Source organism: Mus caroli, unplaced genomic scaffold, assembly GCF_978045245.1.
Source record: "Mus caroli unplaced genomic scaffold, Mus_caroli_1 scaffold_10, whole genome shotgun sequence".
Classification (NCBI taxonomy): domain Eukaryota; kingdom Metazoa; phylum Chordata; class Mammalia; order Rodentia; family Muridae; genus Mus; species Mus caroli.
In genome coordinates, this window is record NW_028227265.1 from 17,576,799 (window position 1) to 17,595,485 (window position 18,687).

An 18,687-nucleotide genomic window follows, 5' to 3' on the forward strand; every position below is an offset into this window, starting at 1 on the left:
GACAGAATTTCTCTATGTACCTCTGGCTGTCCTGGAGCTCATTCAGTAGACCAGGCTGGCCTCGAACTCAACAAGCTGCCTGCCTCTACCTCCTGAGTGCTGGGTTTAAAGGCACGCACCACCACCGCCCAGCGAACCTATAGACTTTGACAGGGTAAGCAACTGGGGTTGGAATCTAGGGTATTGTGCAGCTACGCTGGTTCTCTGTCAATACATATTCAGTCCTAAAGAGAAATTTGAGTAGGCTAGTGGTCACTTAATTTTTATTTTTGGTGCTGTATCCTTGTATACTATTTTAAAATGTATGTGAGTCTATGTGTATGTGAAGGTAAAAAGACAACCATGGGAGTTGGTTCTCATGTGAGTCCTAGGGATGGAAGGCAAATCCTTCATGCTTGGAAGCAAGCACCTCGCCTCTACCGGCTGAGCAATCTCACCGGACTTGTCCTACTTAAAGGTGGCACTAAAGAGGGCAGAGCCCAACACACCCAGATGGAGCAGAAGAAACTTGCCACTAGGGGCGCAGCATGCCGTGGGTTTCTCTAATCGAACGCAGCGCCAGGGGGCGGGAACAACCGTTACCCCGCCCCCTCCATCTGCGGCGCCCTGTGATTGGAAGGAGAAACGATTACTCTAGCAGCGCCGTTGGAGTGGGCGGGAGAAGAGGGCCGGCCAAAGGTGACGCCGTGGCTGCCGAGGTGCGGTGCTCCGCGGCGCGGCGGGCGGTGAATGGCGGCGGGATGGAGCGCGAGGGGAGCGGCGGTGGCGGCGGCTCAGCCGGGCTCCTGCAGCAGATCCTCAGCCTGAAGCTCGTGCCGCGGGTGGGCAACGGGACCCTGTGCCCCAACTCCACTTCGCTCTGCTCCTTCCCAGGTACGCCCCGCCCCGCGCCTGCGCACTGCGCACCTGTCGCCTGCCTCCCAGGGCAAGGCCGAGGCAGCCCTGGAATCGCACTTGGGGCGACGGCTGTCCAGTCCTAGTGACTGCTAGTATACTTCCTCTGAGAGCCTGTGTGCTGACGCTGTCCTCTGACTTTGTCCTACACCCACCTTCCCACCAGCTTGCTCAAACCTGTTGCGGATTCCCCCACCCGCACCTAGAAGAACTTAAGACACAACTTCTAAGTTGCTCTTAGCTCTTACCCGGGCTTCACCGCCTTCTGCCAGGAGGGCTTTTAACGTTACATTTACATTGTAGAACTGTTACAATTCAGAAAGTTGTGGAGAAGAGAATGATCCCCTGAGATTTCTAATAAAGGCCCTCAGGGGAGGGCATGATTGCTTTGGGTTTTTGAAGGCAAGACGACAGAGGCAGGGGTGGGGTGGGGTAGGGGTATTAGGACACTGCGGCAAAGAGAAACTAGCCCAGTGAGGTTGTAAAAGAGGATGAAGGGTGGGATTGCTGACTGCAACCTTCGGCCAGACACCTGTGAGTCTCATCTACTGGGCAGCGACTGCCAGGCGCCTCTCGGTGGACACCTGGGACCTGCCTGTGTAGTAGCTGACAAGGTGGCTGTCTTTGTTTTGTGGCAGCTGAAGATGTTAGCTTGTGATCCTGCCCACAAGAAAAGAGTCTGGAAGTTCAGATTGTCTCCAGAAGTATTAGTGTCCCACCTGACAGTGATTACAAATAAATACATATATAAATAAACAAACAAATCTGAAAGTGATTACAAATAAATAAACACACAAACACACAACATTCTGGCGACCTTCTCCAAAAGATGAAGGGTTCTTTCTTTCCTAGGATTCAGTGAGTCTGTTCTTACTCATTTTCTTCTCTCCCAACTATTTAGGAAATTTCCAAACCTGAGAAGGTGAAACACAGAATAACAAGTACCCATATGCTTAGTTTGGGTGGTAAAAGTCACATGCCTACTTAAAAGCTGAGGCTCATTAGGCAGTTATGAGACCATCATAGGTGGGGTTAGGTAAGCCTAGATGGTAGGCTAGATTATGGGGCACAGTTGTATATTTGGCTGGTGTTCATGGAAGTCTCATTATGCAAAGCAGGACTATTCTGGTTTTGCAGTCTTGGTCACATCAATGTGCATGTGTGTACACATCACATTTTAACTTCCTGCACTGCAGAAGTCGAGACACTTTAGGATTCTTTAAGCTGAAAACTTCTGAACCAGGGATGTGTGTCCTGTCATGGTGCCCCCAAGTCAGATTACTTCTTAAATCCATAACACAGATAAAGTGATGTTATTTAAATAGGCCTTATTTAAATTTTTCTCTAGTCAACCAAATAGCTTTTTTCTTAAAAACAAAAAATTGCCGGGCATAGTGGCGCACGCCTTTAATCCCAGCACTCAGGAGGCAGAGGCGGGCAGATTTCTGAATTCAAGGCCAGCCCGGTCTACAAAGTGAGTTCCAGAACAGCCAGAGCTACACAGAAACCTTGTCTCGGAAAAAAAAAGAAAAGAAAAAAAAATTATTTTAAATATATGCATGTGTTTGGGTGTGTGGATGTGAGTACAGGTGCCCACCCAGGCCAGAGGCGGGGAGTTACAGGTGGCTGAGCTATCTGACCTGGTTGCTGGAAATAGAACTTGGGTCCTCTGAAAGAGCAGCAATCACTCTTTCTCTCTGAGCCTTTTCTCCTTTGTGATTTTTTTTTTTTTTCATTTTGTTTCTGTTTTTATTTGGGGAGAGAAAGAGTTGTTTTACCACGAAGGAAGAAAGGCAGATGGCCTGTGAGCTGAGAAAAGGGAGCCGGTCAGAAGCCTAGATGCTAATCAAGAGTCAGACATGAACCATAATGCGTCAGCGCTCAGGGGTCACAAACAATCAGATGTCTGAGAATTGGAAGCCAGCCTGGTCTACACAGCAGGTTCCAGACCAGCCAGAGCTACACAATAATAGAACCACTCACTGAATTCTGTTGTCCTGACTCTTTGGTCTCATTTACCTTAGAGCAGCTCTTTTGTTTACTTCAGCTTTTTGCTTTTTGTTTTGATACTGACCTGGAACTCACTGGGAACTGAACTCAGATCCTCTGGAAAAGCAGCAGCCGCTCCCAACTGCTGAGCCATCTCTCCAGACTCTCTCCTGAAAATGCTAATCCACATTATGTATTTGGGTTTTATTCCTGCTATGGCTGTGACAAGGGTACCATTTACCAGGACTCGTTCCTTCATCGGTCACCCTCCTAGCCTTTGTGGGCTTCTTTTTTTTTTTTAAAGATTTATTTATTGATTATATGTAAGTTCACTGTAGCTGTCTTCAGACACACCAGAAGAGGGAGTCAGATCTCTCTACGGATGGTTGTGAGCCACCATGTGGTTGCTGGGATTTGAACTCCTGATCTTCGGAAGAGCAGTCGGGTGCTCTTACCCACTGAGCCATCTCACCAGCCCCCGATGTGGGCTTCTGACTGGAGGTATAAACATGGGTAGGATCACAACGAGCTAATCACTAGGCTAATGCAGAACAGATAGCCCTTGACCTCAAGTTGACCAGAGTGCATCATGAGCACGCCCCATCCCCGCAGTGTCTCATCTTCATTTGGAATTCTGGTTATAATGGGTACTTAAAGGTTTCCCCCTAGTTTGAGACACTAAGGCCCTCTTACTAGGAATCGTATTCAGAGTCCTGAGCCTGATTCCCTTTCTATTTTGGTCACGCAGGAAAAGTTAACTTGTACTTTATGCTAACTCATGGCAGATCATTGCCCTAAAATATTCTGTGGCTTCTCTACACTAAAAAGCTTTGAATTGATTTTTTTTTTTTTAAATCCACTTTTGTAATTTGGACATCTAGAGTTCTGCCAGATTCTCCTTCTGACTTGCTCAGATCTCTTTTGCTGTCTCTTTGTGTTTGTTTGTTTGAGACAAGGCCTCATTGTGTAGCCGAGGTGGCCAGTGAACCTGAACCTTCCAGGCCTGCACCACCAAGACTGGCTCTTAGTTGTCATTTGTAATAATCAGGAATGACATTCGTTCTCTGAACATAGGGTTTCACTAAATTAATGTCAAATTAATCACACCCAAGAATATTTTGATTATGCTGTTGCTGGAGTCAAGAATGTATCCAACTTAGACAAGTCAGTAATACATTTACTGAATATGATGTATCCGTTGAAGATTTTTTTAAAAATGTTTATTTATTTATTTTATGTATATGAGTACACTGTAGCTGTCTTTAGACACACCAGAAGAAGGCATAAGATCCCATTACAGATAATTGTGAGCCACCATGTGGTTGCTGGGAGTTGAACCCAGAACGTCTGGAAGACATCCGTGCTTTTTTTTTTTTTTTTTTTTGATTTTTCGAGACAGGGTTTCTCTGTGTAGCCCTGGCTGTCCTGGAACTCACTCTGTAGACCAGGCTGGCCTCAAACTCAGAAATCCGCCTGCCTCTGCCTCCCAAGTGCTGGGAATAAAGACTTGCGCCACCATGCCCGGCTGACAGCAGTGCTCTTAACTGCAGAGCCATCTCTCCTGCCCTTAAGGTTTATTTTTATTTATGTGTATGAGCATATGTGTATAGGTGCCCATAGGGGACGGAAGAGGCCATTCAGTCTCAGGGAGCTGGATTTGCAGGTATTTGTTTGCCCAATGTGGGTTTTGGGATGTGAACTCCCGTCCTCTGTAAGAGCAGTAGCAATGGCTCATAACTGCTGAGCCATCTCTCCAGTCCCGTTGTGTTGGGGTCCCTGTGAAAAGGGCCTTGACTGACAACACAAAAGCCCTCATTTGGATCCCTCATTCTATGGAGACGTGGAGAAAAGGACACCATACCTGGGAGAGGCAGGAGAGAGGGCTGGGGCATGTCAAGGGATGGAGCGCTTGTTTTCCAAAGTGATCAGGTGTGACAGCATACACCTGGTGACGACGGCAGACATCTGGTGACACAGCACTTGGATGGCTGAGGTGGGACAGTTGTGAATGTGAGGCCAACCATCCTGGGCACAGGCCTGAATCCAAGGCCAGCCTGGGCTATTGTTTGAAAAAGAATGCCCCTACCTTCATGGACTCATATGTTTGAATGCTTAGTCCCTGGTTGGTAGAACTGTTTTGGGAAGGATAAGGAGGTATGGCCTTGTTGAAAGAGGTATGCCATTGGGGGTAGCTTTGAGGTTTTAGGGGTTTTTTTTTTTTTGTTTTTTTGAGACAGGGTTTCTCTGTGTAGCCCTGGCTGTCCTGGAACTCACTTTGTAGACAAGGCTGGCCTCGAACTCAGAAATCTGCCTGCCTCTGCCTCCCGAGTGCTAGGATTAAAGGTGTGCGCCACCACACCCGGTGGCTTTGAGGTTTCAAAAGCCCACATCAGGCCCTGTCTATCTGTCTATCTGTCTGTCTGTCTGTCTGTCTGTCTCTGTCTCTGTCTCTCTCTGCTTGGTGCCTGTGGATCAGGTTGTAAGCTCTTAGCTACTGCTCTAGTATCTTGCCTGTTTGCCTCCTACTCTGGTGACAATGGCCTCCCCTCTAAAATTGTTAACATGCTTCTGGTTGAATGCTTTCTCTTAGAAGAGTTGCCTTGGTCATGGTGTCTCTTCACAGCAATAGAACAATGACCAAGACAGGGAGAATCAGGAGAGAGGTGCCAGGCCACAGTTGGTCGTCCAGAGAGTAAATCACTGTTAGAGCCAAGGGGATGGTAGCACCTGGCAGATAGGAGATAGTTGGCAAGCAAGGAGTGTACTATTAACTGATGTAGACTGTTGGGCCAGGAGCATCCAGGCAGCCTAGTACCAGCAGGGAGTCACAGGAGCGGACAAGACTCCGGTCCTCAAGGGGACAGATGTGATCAGCTTACAACCCCGGCTTTACAAAGGTTCACCCAGGAACAGGCATTTACTCAGCTGTTTGACCTAGGTCACAAGGTTGGAGAAAAGCCAGATGAGAGGATGGCTGTGGCCTGCCCGGCACCCCCATTCCTGTTCTTTTAGACTGGAGCTGGTCTTGGGGCCCAGATGATCCATTTTGGGGAGTTAAAGGCAGAGAGCTGGCCATCAGCAAGCCCTTGTGTTCATTCAGTGTCATTCGGAGGACCCAGCTCTCCACATGACTCTGTTCTTCCACTGTCTGAAAGCTCTGTGTGTAGGTGCATGTATGTATCGTGCTCAAGACTGAACCCAGGGCTTTGATACCACCAGGACTGGAGTTTGAATCTCCAATACTGACATAAATGCTGTGTGAGCATGGTGGCCAACTTGTAGTCCTGGCGTCTGGAAGGTGAAGAAGGGATCCTCAGAACAAGCTGGTTAGCTAGACTGGCTGAATCTGGCTAGCTAGAATTGGTGAGGTTTGCATTCTGAGAGGCTCTGCCTCCAAAAATGAGGAAGAGAGCCATCAAAGTGGCACCCAAAGGCAAACTTTATCTCCACAAGTGTGCCCCCCCACACACACACACACGGGGAGGAGGGCGGGAAAAAAAGAAGGGCCCCCATCGATGGTCTTGGACTTCCCAGTTCACAGAACCTTGAGCCAAAAGATTGTGTGACAGCGGCAGAAAACCAACAATACAACTGCCAAGGAAGCCCCAGCTGATATTGCGCTTGGCCTGAAGCGGTGAACAAGGACATGCCGAAAGACAGAGAAACACTTTTGGCGGCATGTTGAGCCAGGGAAACGAAAAGAACTCTGCATCAATCGATAAATAGCTATTAAACAGTTGGCAAATTAAGGTGCAGTAGATTAAAAAGAAATCACTTAGGTTTTTTTTTTAATGTTTTATAGATCCAAGTTTGTGATAGCTTTTAAAGTCTCCTAAAGACTCTCATCCTGAGAGTCTTTTTATAAACTACTCGGTTTAATATAATAAAGCCTCTCCCCCCTCAGAGTGTTTTAAGTGCTACTATATGTGGGCACTCAAGTAGCTAACATATGGCTTTGGGTGGTGGTGGGTAGGCGGGATTTGGGGGTTCGGGGCGGTAGGTGGGGTGGATTGTCCCTGTGTGCTGCTGCTCAGAATGGTGCTGGCCGGATCCTGGTGGCCCTTGGGTAGGTGCTGTGCTGCAGGGGAATTGGCATGGGTGAATGTGTGGGTGTTTGTCACAGCCAGCTGCTGTAACACAGTTCCACAGGCTAGACCATTGCAACAGCTGCTTGCTTCTCCGTTCTGGAGGCTGCAGGTCAGATCTGGGAGCTAACCAGCAGACGGGTTAAGATGAGAATTAACTTCCTACCTCTCCTGGAGCTGCCTTGATACTGTGTTCAACACGTCTTATAAATGAGTCTAAATAAGTCCTGCTGTATTTAAACAGCTGAGAGCCTGTAAGTGAAAGTTTTTGAACCTTTTAAAAAACAAAAACAAAAACCTCAGTAAAGCTTAGCATGGTGGCAAATGCCTAAAACACGCAAGGGAGGCAGGAGGATCAGAGTTCAAGACCAACCTCGGATACATACTGAGTACAAGGCTATTCTGGGCCACAGGATGAGACCCTGTCTCCCAATAACAAAAACAAGGTTCTGGGGAGGAGGCTCATAGGTTGAGAGCATGAACGTGCTGCTCTTGCAGAGGACCCAGGACCCAACTGGTGGCTCACAACCATCTATAACTCCAGTTCTAGGAGATCCAATGTCTTCTTCTGACCTTCATGGGCATCAAACATGTACAGCAAAACCCACTAGAGACAACTTCCTGCTGACACGAATGGGAATAGTGGATGCAGGGGCTGGGACTGGGTCCCTTGCCAGTGCCTCACTGGGAAAGCTGGTGACTCGGGCTTCGCCTTTCTCTCCCCTCACAGAGATGTGGTATGGTGTGTTCCTGTGGGCACTGATGTCCTCTGTGTTCTTTCATGTCCCTGCTGGACTGCTGGCCCTCTTCACCCTCAGACACCACAAATATGGTAGGTTCATGTCTGTAAGCATCCTGTTGATGGGCATCGTGGGACCAATTACTGCTGGAATCTTGACAAGTATGTTAGACATTAAAATACCAGTCAAAAACGTGTAATGTGGTTAGTCACCTAGTTCTAGGACTCATTTTAGAAATGGGGGCATGGGATAGGGCTGGGAATTTAGCTCGGTGGTAGAATGATTGCCTAGCAAGCCCAAAGCCCTGGGTTTGGTTTCTAGCACTGGGAGGGGAAAAGTTTTGTGTGTGTGTGTCTGTGTGTGTGTGTGTTCATGTGCACACACACGCACATACAATGAGTTTTAAAGAGTTAGCTTTTAAGTGTGGGTCTTATTTTTTCATGTATTCCTTTATTGGGTTTTATTTTGTTTTTAACTCCCAAGCTCCTTACCTGGCCAATCTCTTTGGCATTCCAAGTCAAAGTTGAAACTTGGAGATGGGCCTCTAGCAAAATGAAAGTATTTACCTATGGAGGCTCTGCACCTCTCTGATCCCCTTTCCCTTGACCTGGGCTCTGCAGAATGGTTCACTGACTGCTTCCACTCTTTTGCGTGTGGCTCCTTTAGAGATGGAGACTAAATCTGTTTAGGGAGATAATTGAGGGCTAGGCATGCAAAGTGCCAAAGCTGACTTAGCAAGTCTGAGGCCTGGGTTTGACCCCAGCCCGGCACACAAAGGAAGTTAAGTGTCTGATTTGTGTTTTCAATCCCCTGTTCCCGGACCCAGACTTCCTGACTAAAGACTGGAGTAACATGGAAATTAGAGACTATTTTTAAACCCACTTCTTTCTTTTGTCTTTGTCTTGTTTCATGTCCCTGACACAACTAGAGGAATGAAAACTTATAAATCATTTTTAAATTTATACTTACACAGAAGCATGTATATTTATTTTCTAGAAATATAAACTTAAAATGAAAATGAAAGTCATACTGTGCATTAGTAGTCACAGGTTGTATTTTGGTGTGGTTTTTAAAAAAATAATTATTTTTATGTGCATTGGTGTTTTGCCTGCATATATGTCTGTGTGAGGGTGTCAGATATTGGAGTTACAGACAGTTGTGAGCTAGCTCCCTTGTGGGTACTGGGAATTGAACCCGGGTCCACTGGAAGAGCAGCTCTTAATCACTGAGCCACCTCTCCAGTCCCAGATATTAAAAAAAAAAAGGAATATATATTTACATCATAAAATATATAAATACATAATATATTCATATTATAAAAATATATAATCATAAATGTATGTGTAAAACATAGGAATGTAACATTTCTAATTTGTTGCCTTATTTATTTTCACTGTAAACTTAAACCCTGAGCTTTGAGCAGAAAGGTCCATTTGGTCTCTTTGACTAGCTTGCTTTCCCTCCCTCCCTCCCTCCCCTTCCCCTCGCCACCCCATCTCTCTCTTTCTTTGGACACTGTTTCTCTGTGTTCTGTGTCACTAAATGCTGCCCTGCCGTATCCACTCAGAATTTCTGGCCCCTGAGGCAGTAAGGCAGGGGTGGAAGGACCCGACCACACCCTTGAACCCTGAGGGATGAGAGGCCTGTGTGCTGCCGACCTGGCACCATTTTCGGCACACAGTAGCTGAGCACACACTCATTTCTGTTCCAAGCCTTTCCGGCAGTGTTTCCTCTTCCTGCTCGCTTGGATTTTCCTTCCTTTCCTCCTCTGAATCTCGTGAGGGCCCAGGCCTGATTCCTCAGGCTTCTTTCTTTTAAGAAACTTCAGTTACAGAGACCCCATGAGACTTGTGCTCTGACACCGTGGTGACATTTGATGGCTGCTGGAGGCAGTCAAGTATCTAACACTGTTTGCTTCTCAAAGCACATTAATAATATCTCATGTCACTTTTTTTTTTTTTTTTTTTTTTTTTGGTTTTTTGAGACAGGGTTTCTCTGTGTAGCTCTGGCTGTCCTGGAACTCACTTTGTAGACCAGGCTGGCCTCGAACTCAGAAATCCACCTGCCTCTACCTCCCGAGTGCTGGGATTAAAGGCATGTGCCACCATGCCCGGCTTCATGTCACATTTTTTTTTTTTTTTTTTGGTTTTTCGAGACAGGGTTTCTCTGTATAGCCCTGGCTGTCCTGGAACTCACTTTGTAGACCAGGCTGGCCTCGAACTCAGAAATCCGCCTGCCTCTGCCTCCCGAGTGCTGGGATTAAAGGCGTGTGCCACCACGCCCGGCTTCGTGTCACATTTTAAGAATGTGTAGTCTTTCTTTATTTTGAGGTGCTGAGAATGGAACCCAGAGCCTTGTACATCCTAAAGTGCATGCTTTGTCACTGAGCCATACCCTCTGTCTACCTATAGATAATTGGATTGCGTTGACTGTGTTTCTTCCTGAGTGTCTGTGATTCTCAGAGGGATAGCTGGGTCAACAGAGGTCTGGGTGTAGAAGATGAGATAGGGTGTCTGGGTCCGCACCAGTGTTTCTGTGCTGGGCTCCTGTTCTCCACGGGGTTGTAGTGACTATAGAACGGGAAATGGCAACCTGAGAAGCAGAAGGACCCCTGTGTCCTCTCCTTAGTGTCCTTTGAATTGCGTGTTGGTTTCTCCCTCTTTTCTTTCTTGAATGGAATCCTCCATATAAAAGCAAGTGGAGCTAGGTTGCCCTGTGCCCTGGAACCATTTCTTGATCTGTCTCAGTAGATTGTCATCCATTGCCAAGAATGTATTTGGTGACCATAGGCATGGGGTCAGCTAGCAAGAGAGCGAGGGGAGATGATAGACCAAGAGGGAGCTGCGGTCTTGTCATCTCAACTGTCACTTCATATCATTCAGTAAATATGAGATGCTCAAGCTAAGGGAATCCAAAGCTAGATACAGACTTGCAAACAGCCTGAGGAAAGTTAGCATGTTCACCAGAAAGGACAGAGAACACTAAACTGTTTGTTCATTACTAGATAACAAATGTCTATCTCTAGACAGGGAAAATTTTAAATCTTATAAATCTAAATCTTTTTGTAATGTAATTAATTTCAGGGTTTTTGGGTTTTGGGTTTTTTTTTTTTTTTTTACTAATTTTTTTTTTTTTTTCTCCTTCAACACTGCTTGAATTTGAACCAGGTGCAGCAATTGCTGGCGTCTACCGAGCGGCCGGGAAGGAAATGATCCCCTTTGAAGCCCTCACCCTGGGCACCGGGCAGACGTTCTGCGTAGTGGTAGTCTCTTTTTTACGGGTTTTAGCTACTCTATAGCATCCGCCCTTTCACTGTGATGGCATCCCTGAGTTTTATAGACTCTCCTCAAAAGGAATGGACAGTGTCATGGTTTCTTCTTTCCTCAAATGGAACCAGCCAGAAGGTATGAGAGTGTGAAGACCACCAAAGCCCTTTCTTCTAGTTGAAGCTCCAGAAATTGAAGACCCTGTGGATGCCCATCATCCTCCTTGGCATTTCCTCTCTTGTGGCAACTTAAGTTTTACAGGCGCACACTTTCACCTAAGCCAGCAATGCCTTGGAGTCTGCATCCTTCCTGTGCAAGAATGTATCATTGCTGTTTCCTAGCAACAGTGGAGAATGCTGCTTGATTTCAAGGGGGCAGGCTACACTCTACTGAGAGCTTAGCCAAGCTGGCTTGGGTTGGTTGAGAACAAACTGCTGGAATGTAACAGGAAGAAGAACTGAAGTAGCGTTCAAAGCAACAGCTTTGGTTCCACTGTCAAAAGTAGGTGACCACTGAGAATGTGACATGTTATGGATAACTATCTTGACCTCTGATTATTTAATATATTTCAAGAGATGTGAATTTATCATTTGATCAAAATAAGCTAGCTAATTGAGGGTTTTTTGTTTTTGTTTTTTGTTTGTTGTTGATGTTTTTGTTTTGTTTTGTTTTAAAGACATGAAGTCTTGCTTTGTTGCCCAGGCTGGTCCAAACTCCTGGGCTCAAGGCATCCTCCTGCCTCAGCCTCCTGAGTAGCTGGGACAATAGGCATCACTATCGTGCCTAATCGAGGTTCTTTTTCCCAAAGAATGTCCCTGACACCTTGTCATCTTTAACACTATCCATTTTATTTACCGTCTCTGAAAACACACAGACTTTCTTCAGTGGCTTGACTTGAACTTCAAAACCAGTTAGGCTGGGACACTCTTTGGACATTCGGGCACAGATAAGATGCTTGCAAGATTCTGTTAGGGTTTTTCTTGCTGGTTCTGTTGATTGGATGAGCCTGTGCTCGTGCCGTGTGCTGAGGGGTCAGTGGCTATTGGTTTTCCTCACACTATGTTTACCTAGCAGTGGCTCCTTAGCCCGCTCACTCTTGCAGTATTTGCATATCCACTCCCAGAAAGTGCCTAACACTTCCTCTTCAGATATAACCCCTCCGGCCTTCTTATTTTTTTTCCAGAGAATTGATGTCCTTAAAGAGTAGTAGTAGTTTTTAACTCAATTTCTAGCTATTTTAATTTTTACCTCTACTTCCTAACTTTGTTTTTCCTTAAAAAGGCCTCCAAACTGTGACCTTCGAAAGGAAAGGGGGAACAGAGCCTAAGCACCTGTCATCAATCCAGTGGTTTTGTATAAACTACAATAAAATACAACAGCTGTGTTGTAACCTGTTTTCAAAGTAGCTTCTGGTGATGAACTGACAGTTTTAAAAGAAAATTTTCATTGTGAGATTAAGGCTCCCAACCTATGAGGAAATAAATTTATCTTAAAGCAATATGTGCTCCACTTCTGGTTAAATAGTAGCCAGGAGGGGCTGGCAAGATCATTCGGCATGAAAGGTAGTTCTCGGGTCCACATGGTAGATGGTGAGAACCAACTCCTGCCGTCGCCTCTGCTCTCTACATGCTGTTCACATCACACATAAATAAAATTTCTTTTTAAATATTCAAGACTCTCTGTGGGCACTTGCACCCATATGCACATAACTTCCTGTCCTCTACGTACACATGATTTTAAAATTTGATAAAACAGCCAAGCAGATCAATTTGCCCAGTAATGGCATCAGGGGAAACTGCAGGGATGGCTCCAAAAATAATTGGCTCTTTGCTTTTGACCACCACTTGTCAAAACTGTAGTGACGATCAGATTTGGTGGGCAACTAAGATGCAAATAAATGGCTTTTTCTATCCCCCAGCAAAAAGAGCAAATCTTTCTTCCAAGGAAAGATTTCCATTTTCAGTCTGAGAGACTTTGAATTTGGAAAACATCCTTCAGCTGGAGAAACTGGAATATTGTACTGGGCCTTGTGGGAGCTGATAGCATCACTGGAAGGATGTGGGATGTAATTTTACACACTAAGCACATAGGTGAATAGGTGGTTGGCTGTTCCCCTAAACAATAAGTCATGAACGTATTCATCCATGAATATTTGTGTTTCTAACCAAGACACACAAGTTCGGGTGTTTTTGTTTCTGTATGTTTCATCGGCTCTAAAAACAAACACTTGAACTTGAGATGTATCTTCAAATTACTTAGTGTTTTATCTATCCCAATGTGTGTGAAGCATTCTTTTTTTCTTTTTTCTTTTTGGATGTGTATGTATGTGTGGTTTTTCTGTCTTGTTTTGTTTTGTTTTGTTTTTTTGAGACAGGGCTTCTCTGTGTGAAAGCTTTGGCTGTCCTGGACCCACTTTGTGGATCAGGCTGGCCTTGAACTCACACAGATCCACCTGCCTCTGCCTCCCAAGTGCTGGGACTAAACACATGCACCACCAAGCCGAGCTGTGTGAAGTATTCTTTTGTGGATAAATGTTCTGTGGCTTGAAATGTTTTCAGGAAGAAACCATTTGAATGATAAGAGAGTGTGTTCCACTTGGATGCTGTTTCTGCTGTCTCTCTTGCTCTTCTTGTCTCAAACTCGAGTTGTTTGCCACAGTTTATTTTGAACACATCACCTTGAAGAATTTCCTCCCACTAAGGACTTTCTTGGACCCTGCTTCCTGCATCTGAGTCTCCCTTCTCATCCTCTTTTAAGTTCTGAGATAGAGAGGCAACCTCCAACCAACAGCTGATTTCTTGATGCCTTAGTCGGCTTTTGAGGTTAAAATTAAGTTCCTGTGTGAAAGCGTAATGATTATGAGCAAGATGCGTCTCTGGGCTGCACACTTCCTCTGCAGCAAGACACCACTTAGGAAATGCAGGAAGTGGCAAGCCAGCAGTTCATGCAAGTAATGGTGTCTGTCCTTCCTGTGTCCTTTAGGTTTTTAAATTGTATGTCGGCTTTTGATTCCAATGTCTTTTGTGACTGCCCTGGTTTCCTGTAAGTTATTGTGACAGTCAGGACATGCCAACCTTCCCTGAGAAACTCTTTCCTGGAATGTGAAGCCCTGGTGCCATTAATGGTCCATGCGCAGAAGGTTTTGTGAACCTGTATTTCTTTCTTGTGTACTGTGTAGGGCTGGTTATGACCAAAATCAGTTTAACTTTTTATATTAGGTTATTGCACTTAACTGCTATAGTCAAAATGATCAAATCTTTGTACATTAGAGATTTATTTAAATATTATTTTTCTACTGACATTTCTAATGCTAGTATAAATGTTTATTATCAATAAAGAATTACTTTAAATTCTTTGAGTTGGGAATCTTGATTTGTTTGTTTGTTTTTAGATTTCATTTGATGCAATGTCTTGCTATGTATCCATGGCTAGCCTCCATCTCTTCATGAAGCCCAGGCTGGCCTTGAATTTGTGGCAGTCTTCCTTTCTCTGCCTCTGAGGTACCGGGGTTGCAGGCGTTGCCACCACACTCGCCTCTGCAGTTGCTTTTTCTTTTTTCTCCCGACTCCCACCCCCCACCTAGTACTACATTACTACTGTTACCACCACCTCCTCTTCCTTCTCCTCCTCTTCATCCTCTTCTTCCTTCTCCCTCCTCCTCCTCTTTTTTTTTTTTTTTTTAGTTTTTTTTTTTTTTCGAGACAGGGTTTCTCTGTGTAGCCCTGGCTGTCCTGGAACTCACTCTGTAGACCAGGCTGGCCTTGAACTCACAAATCTGCCTACCTCTGCCTCCCAAGTGCCCTCTTCTTAACTTTAGTTTTTTTCTCTATTTATTTACTTCTAGACAGGACGTACTAAGCAGCCATGGCTGGCCTGAAACTTGTTTAAGGCTGTTTTGGAGCTGAAATCTGCTGGCCCTAGCTTCCCAAGTACTAGGACTAAAGGCATGAGCTACCATGCCTGGATTCCTCCCCCCACCCCCCAACCCTCCACTTTTAATTTATTTACTGGTCGGAGCATGGGCATGTGCTTGTCATGGCCTGTGAGTAGAGGTTAGAGGACATCCATTTTTAACCACTTGGCCATCTTGCCAACCCCTGGGATTATATTTCTATTACAATCTTTTATAATGAAATTTTATATGTTTAACTGTATCTCTCTTATGTTCAACTTCATAGCTCAATTATTTTTCAGAAAATGTGGTTATTCTGTGCTTAAAGTGAACATCACTCATTAACTCTACTAATCATGTCGTTTATTCACATCAAGCAGCTTTATATGGGGCCTGGAAAGATGGCTCTGTGGATAAAAGGTTTGCTGAGCCAGCACGAGTCCCAGAGCTCAGATTCCCCTGCCTCACTAAATAAATATCGCGTGAGGAAGACAACTAATGTCAACTTCTGTCCTCCACATGTATGCCTAGCGCACACTAGAACATCCATGTGCACCATATATGTGATAAAAAAGCTTCTGTATGACCCTGTGGTAGGGTAGCTGAGTAGTATGCAAATAATTTACAGTTTCAGTGGTTTACTGGAAGAATGCCACAGATTTCTATAATTTAATGTCCTCAGTGACTAGTATACCTCTCCTATTTTCAGCAAGTTTGGTCACTCAGTTTGGGGTAATTTATCATCCATTCTTTGGTTTGAGACAGGGTTTTACTATTTTCTCTGTCTTCAAACTCGCTGTGTAGACCAGATTAGTCTCAAACTCAGAGATCTGCCTACCTCTGCTGAGATTAAAGGTGTATGCTACCACACTCGGATGTAATGTGTGTGTTTGTTTGTTTTGAGACAGGGTTTCTCTGTGTAGCCCTGGCTGTCTTGGAACTCACTCTGGTCTCAAACTCAGAAATCCTCCTGCCTCTGCCTCCCAAGTACTGGGACTAAAGGCCTGCATCACCACTGCCTGGCCCAGATGTAATGTTTTTAAGCAGTACATTTGTATACAGTAAGTACAAGAATGTTGGCTTACAGCTTGGTAATTTTTTACATGTGTGCACTATGTGACTACTGGTCAGATCAAGAAACATGTGTCTGCCGTCCTGGGAGGATACAGAGCATCACGTATGGACCATCAGGGTTCAGCCAGAAATCCCCAAGCGTCTGCAGATCTGAGACATATTAAAAGAGCTTCCAGTTTCCATAAGTGACAATCCACACTTGAAAGTGGAGTCTGGAAAAAAAAAAAAAAAAAAAAGCCAGGCGTGGTGGCACACGCCTTTAATCCCAGCACTAGGGAGGCAGAGGCAGGCGGATTTCTGAGTTCGAGGCCAGCCTGGTCTACAGAGTGAGTTTCAGGACAGCCAGGGCTATACAGAGAAACCCTGTCTCGGAAAAAAAAGAAAAAAAAAAGTGGAGTCTGGAAGATGAAGAGCTGAATTTGGCAGGATGATCCCTTAAATTATTGCCAAGATACCAGGGAGCCCAGCATCTTACAAGAGTTGGAGACTGAGCACTGATCTAACAGCATTACCCCTGAGTAGAGGGACCCTTGTCACTTGGCTCTAGCCTATTTTTGTTCGGCTGGATGCTGACCTCCTGTCATATTTAATCATTTTTTAATGAGAAGCTGAGACTCTAGACTGTTTGAAACCTATCCATTTTAAGTGCTGACACCCCTCCCTTTTTTTTTTTTTTAAATCTTTTTTATTTTTGTTGCTAGAGATCAAACTCAGAGCCTTGGACTCATACTACCCCCTTGAGTTATACACACTTGAATGTAGAATGCTTCTAGATGGACCAGTGCATGTTTTAGACCTGCCAAGAACCACTTTTAAAAAGCATCCAAAAGCCAGGGAGGGGCTTAGTTGGTAAAACGCTTGCTACACAAGCACAAGAATCCAAATTCAGGTCTCCAGCATCCATCTAAATGCTGAGCAGGCTCAGGAGATGGAAGGAGGGAGTTTCAGGATAAGGTAGCTAGCTCTGGGTTCGAGTCAGACCCAGTCCAAAATAAGATAGTGAGATTGAGGAAGCCATCCAATATCAACCTCTACTCTCTACAAGTGTACACACACACACACACCTGCACACCCAGACTTATGTACACGTGTACATGAGTATACATAACACAATAAATAGCGAGGCATGGTGAATCAGGCCAGTGATCTCAGCATTCTGAGCCTGAGACAAGAGTATTGTCAGGCCAATCTGCCCTGCAGAGGCTCTTTCTTTAAAAAAAAAAAAAAAAAAAAGACGTTATTACTTGACACTATGCAATAGTTCTCATACTGGTTGGGAATTTGACTTCCATGCAGTGTTAGAAGAAATGGGGGAGGATTGCTGGCAAATTTCAACTTTTCTTCTTTGGAGAGTCCCTGTGTGATGGGCTACACACCCTATTAGTCACAGGAGTCGGGTTTGAGATGGGGTTTATACTATCCAAGGAAAGTAAGACCAAGAATAGTGAAATTCAAAAGGCTAGGTTTAAATTTTGCTAATGTCTATTACTTTCAGATAAAGTTTGCTTTTAGGACCAGCAAAGTATCTCAGTGGGTAAGAATACTTGCCACCAAGCCTGATGACCTGAGTTCAGTCCCTGGGACCTGCAAGGTTGAAGGAGAGAACTGAGCCCTGCGCTGCAGATTGTCCTCTGATCCTGCATGTTTATGCTGCAAGCACAAGCAAGGGGCACACACACCAAATACGTTTTAGACCCAGTGGTGGCCATGTATCTTTAATCTCAGCACTCTGGAGGCTGAGGCAGATGGATCTCTGTGAGGTCCAGGCTAGCCCCGTCATAGTTCCAGGACATCCAAGGCTACACAGATAAACCATTTCTCCAAAAAATACAAAACAAGCAAACAAAACGTTTGTAAAGAGCTGGAGAGATGGCTCAGCAGTTAAGAGCACTGATTGCTCTTCCGAAGGTCCTGAGTTCAAATCCCAGCAACCACATGGTGGTTCACAACCACCCGTAATGAGATCTGATGCCCTCTTCTGGTGCATCTGAAGACAGCTACAATGTACTTAGGTATAATAATAAATAAATCTTTTTTAAAAAAGTTTTTAAAAAGGAATGTCTGTTTCAAGGAATCATAGGCCTAAATGTAAGAATGAGCACTCGGATCCCAGAAGGATACTCGGGGAAGAGACATGATAGTGGCTTAGGCAGCTTTGTTAGAACACTAAACAGACACAATAATAGACCAGACTTCATCAAAGTTAAAAATTCATGTTCAAAAGGAATTACCAAGAAGTGCAAGGAGACCTAGGGAGATTGGAGAAACTATTCTTTAGATACAGGGTGGGGGTGGGGGTGGGGGTGTGTGTGTGGACAGATACACAGAATACAGAAAGTACTTATGCTGTCAGAAAAACCAGTTGTAAAATAGTCTAAGACTTTGAGGAGATTTTGTGTGCGTATAAGAGAAAGACGGTCTTGTTATGTAAATCAGACTGGGCCAGGAACTCACTATGCAAACCAGGCTGGCCTTGGAGTCACAGAGATCTGTCTGCTGTGCTGGGGTTAAAAGCTTGTACTACCGCACCTGATTAAAAAGGCTTTTTAAATTTTTTAAATTTTTAAATTTTTTTTTAGAGCATATACAATGAGCATTAGGGACATGATATTTAACATCTTCTGTTATTGAGGAAATATATACCAAGATGCTATTTCATAGTCTATGAAGACAGCATAGGGTGTTGGCATGGAGGCAGACAAATGACATCTCATACGTTGCTGCTGCTACTGCTGCTACTTGTTCTC

The 18,687-nt window shown here is 44.8% G+C and overlaps 1 protein-coding gene across 2 annotated transcripts; it reads left to right on the top strand.

Annotated features, from left to right (window-relative positions):
• Nucleotides 1–497: 497 nt before the first annotated feature.
• Tmem170a (transmembrane protein 170A) lies at nt 498–12,708 on the top strand. 2 transcript variants are annotated; one of them, XM_021170192.3, is made up of 3 exons: nt 498–873; nt 7,699–7,800; nt 10,876–12,708. In XM_021170192.3, the coding sequence occupies exons 1-3, from the start codon at nt 528–530 to the stop codon at nt 11,004–11,006; spliced, it is 579 nt and encodes a 192-aa protein (XP_021025851.1). In that variant the 5' UTR covers nt 498–527; the 3' UTR covers nt 11,007–12,708. The 2 variants fall into 2 exon arrangements, with proteins under 2 accessions (XP_021025851.1, XP_021025850.1); XM_021170191.3 differs by having other exon boundaries at nt 501–873; nt 7,699–7,869.
• Nucleotides 12,709–18,687: the final 5,979 nt, after the last annotated feature.

Coding starts and splice junctions, on each gene's coding strand:
- Tmem170a (XM_021170191.3), top strand. CDS start 528: ATGCCGTGGGTTTCTCTAATCGAACGCAGCGCCAGGGGGCGGGAACAA. Junction 874..7,698: donor TTCGCTCTGCTCCTTCCCAG/GTACGCCCCGCC, acceptor CTCCCCTCACAG/AGATGTGGTATGGTGTGTTC. Junction 7,870..10,875: donor TACTGCTGGAATCTTGACAA/GTATGTTAGACA, acceptor AATTTGAACCAG/GTGCAGCAATTGCTGGCGTC.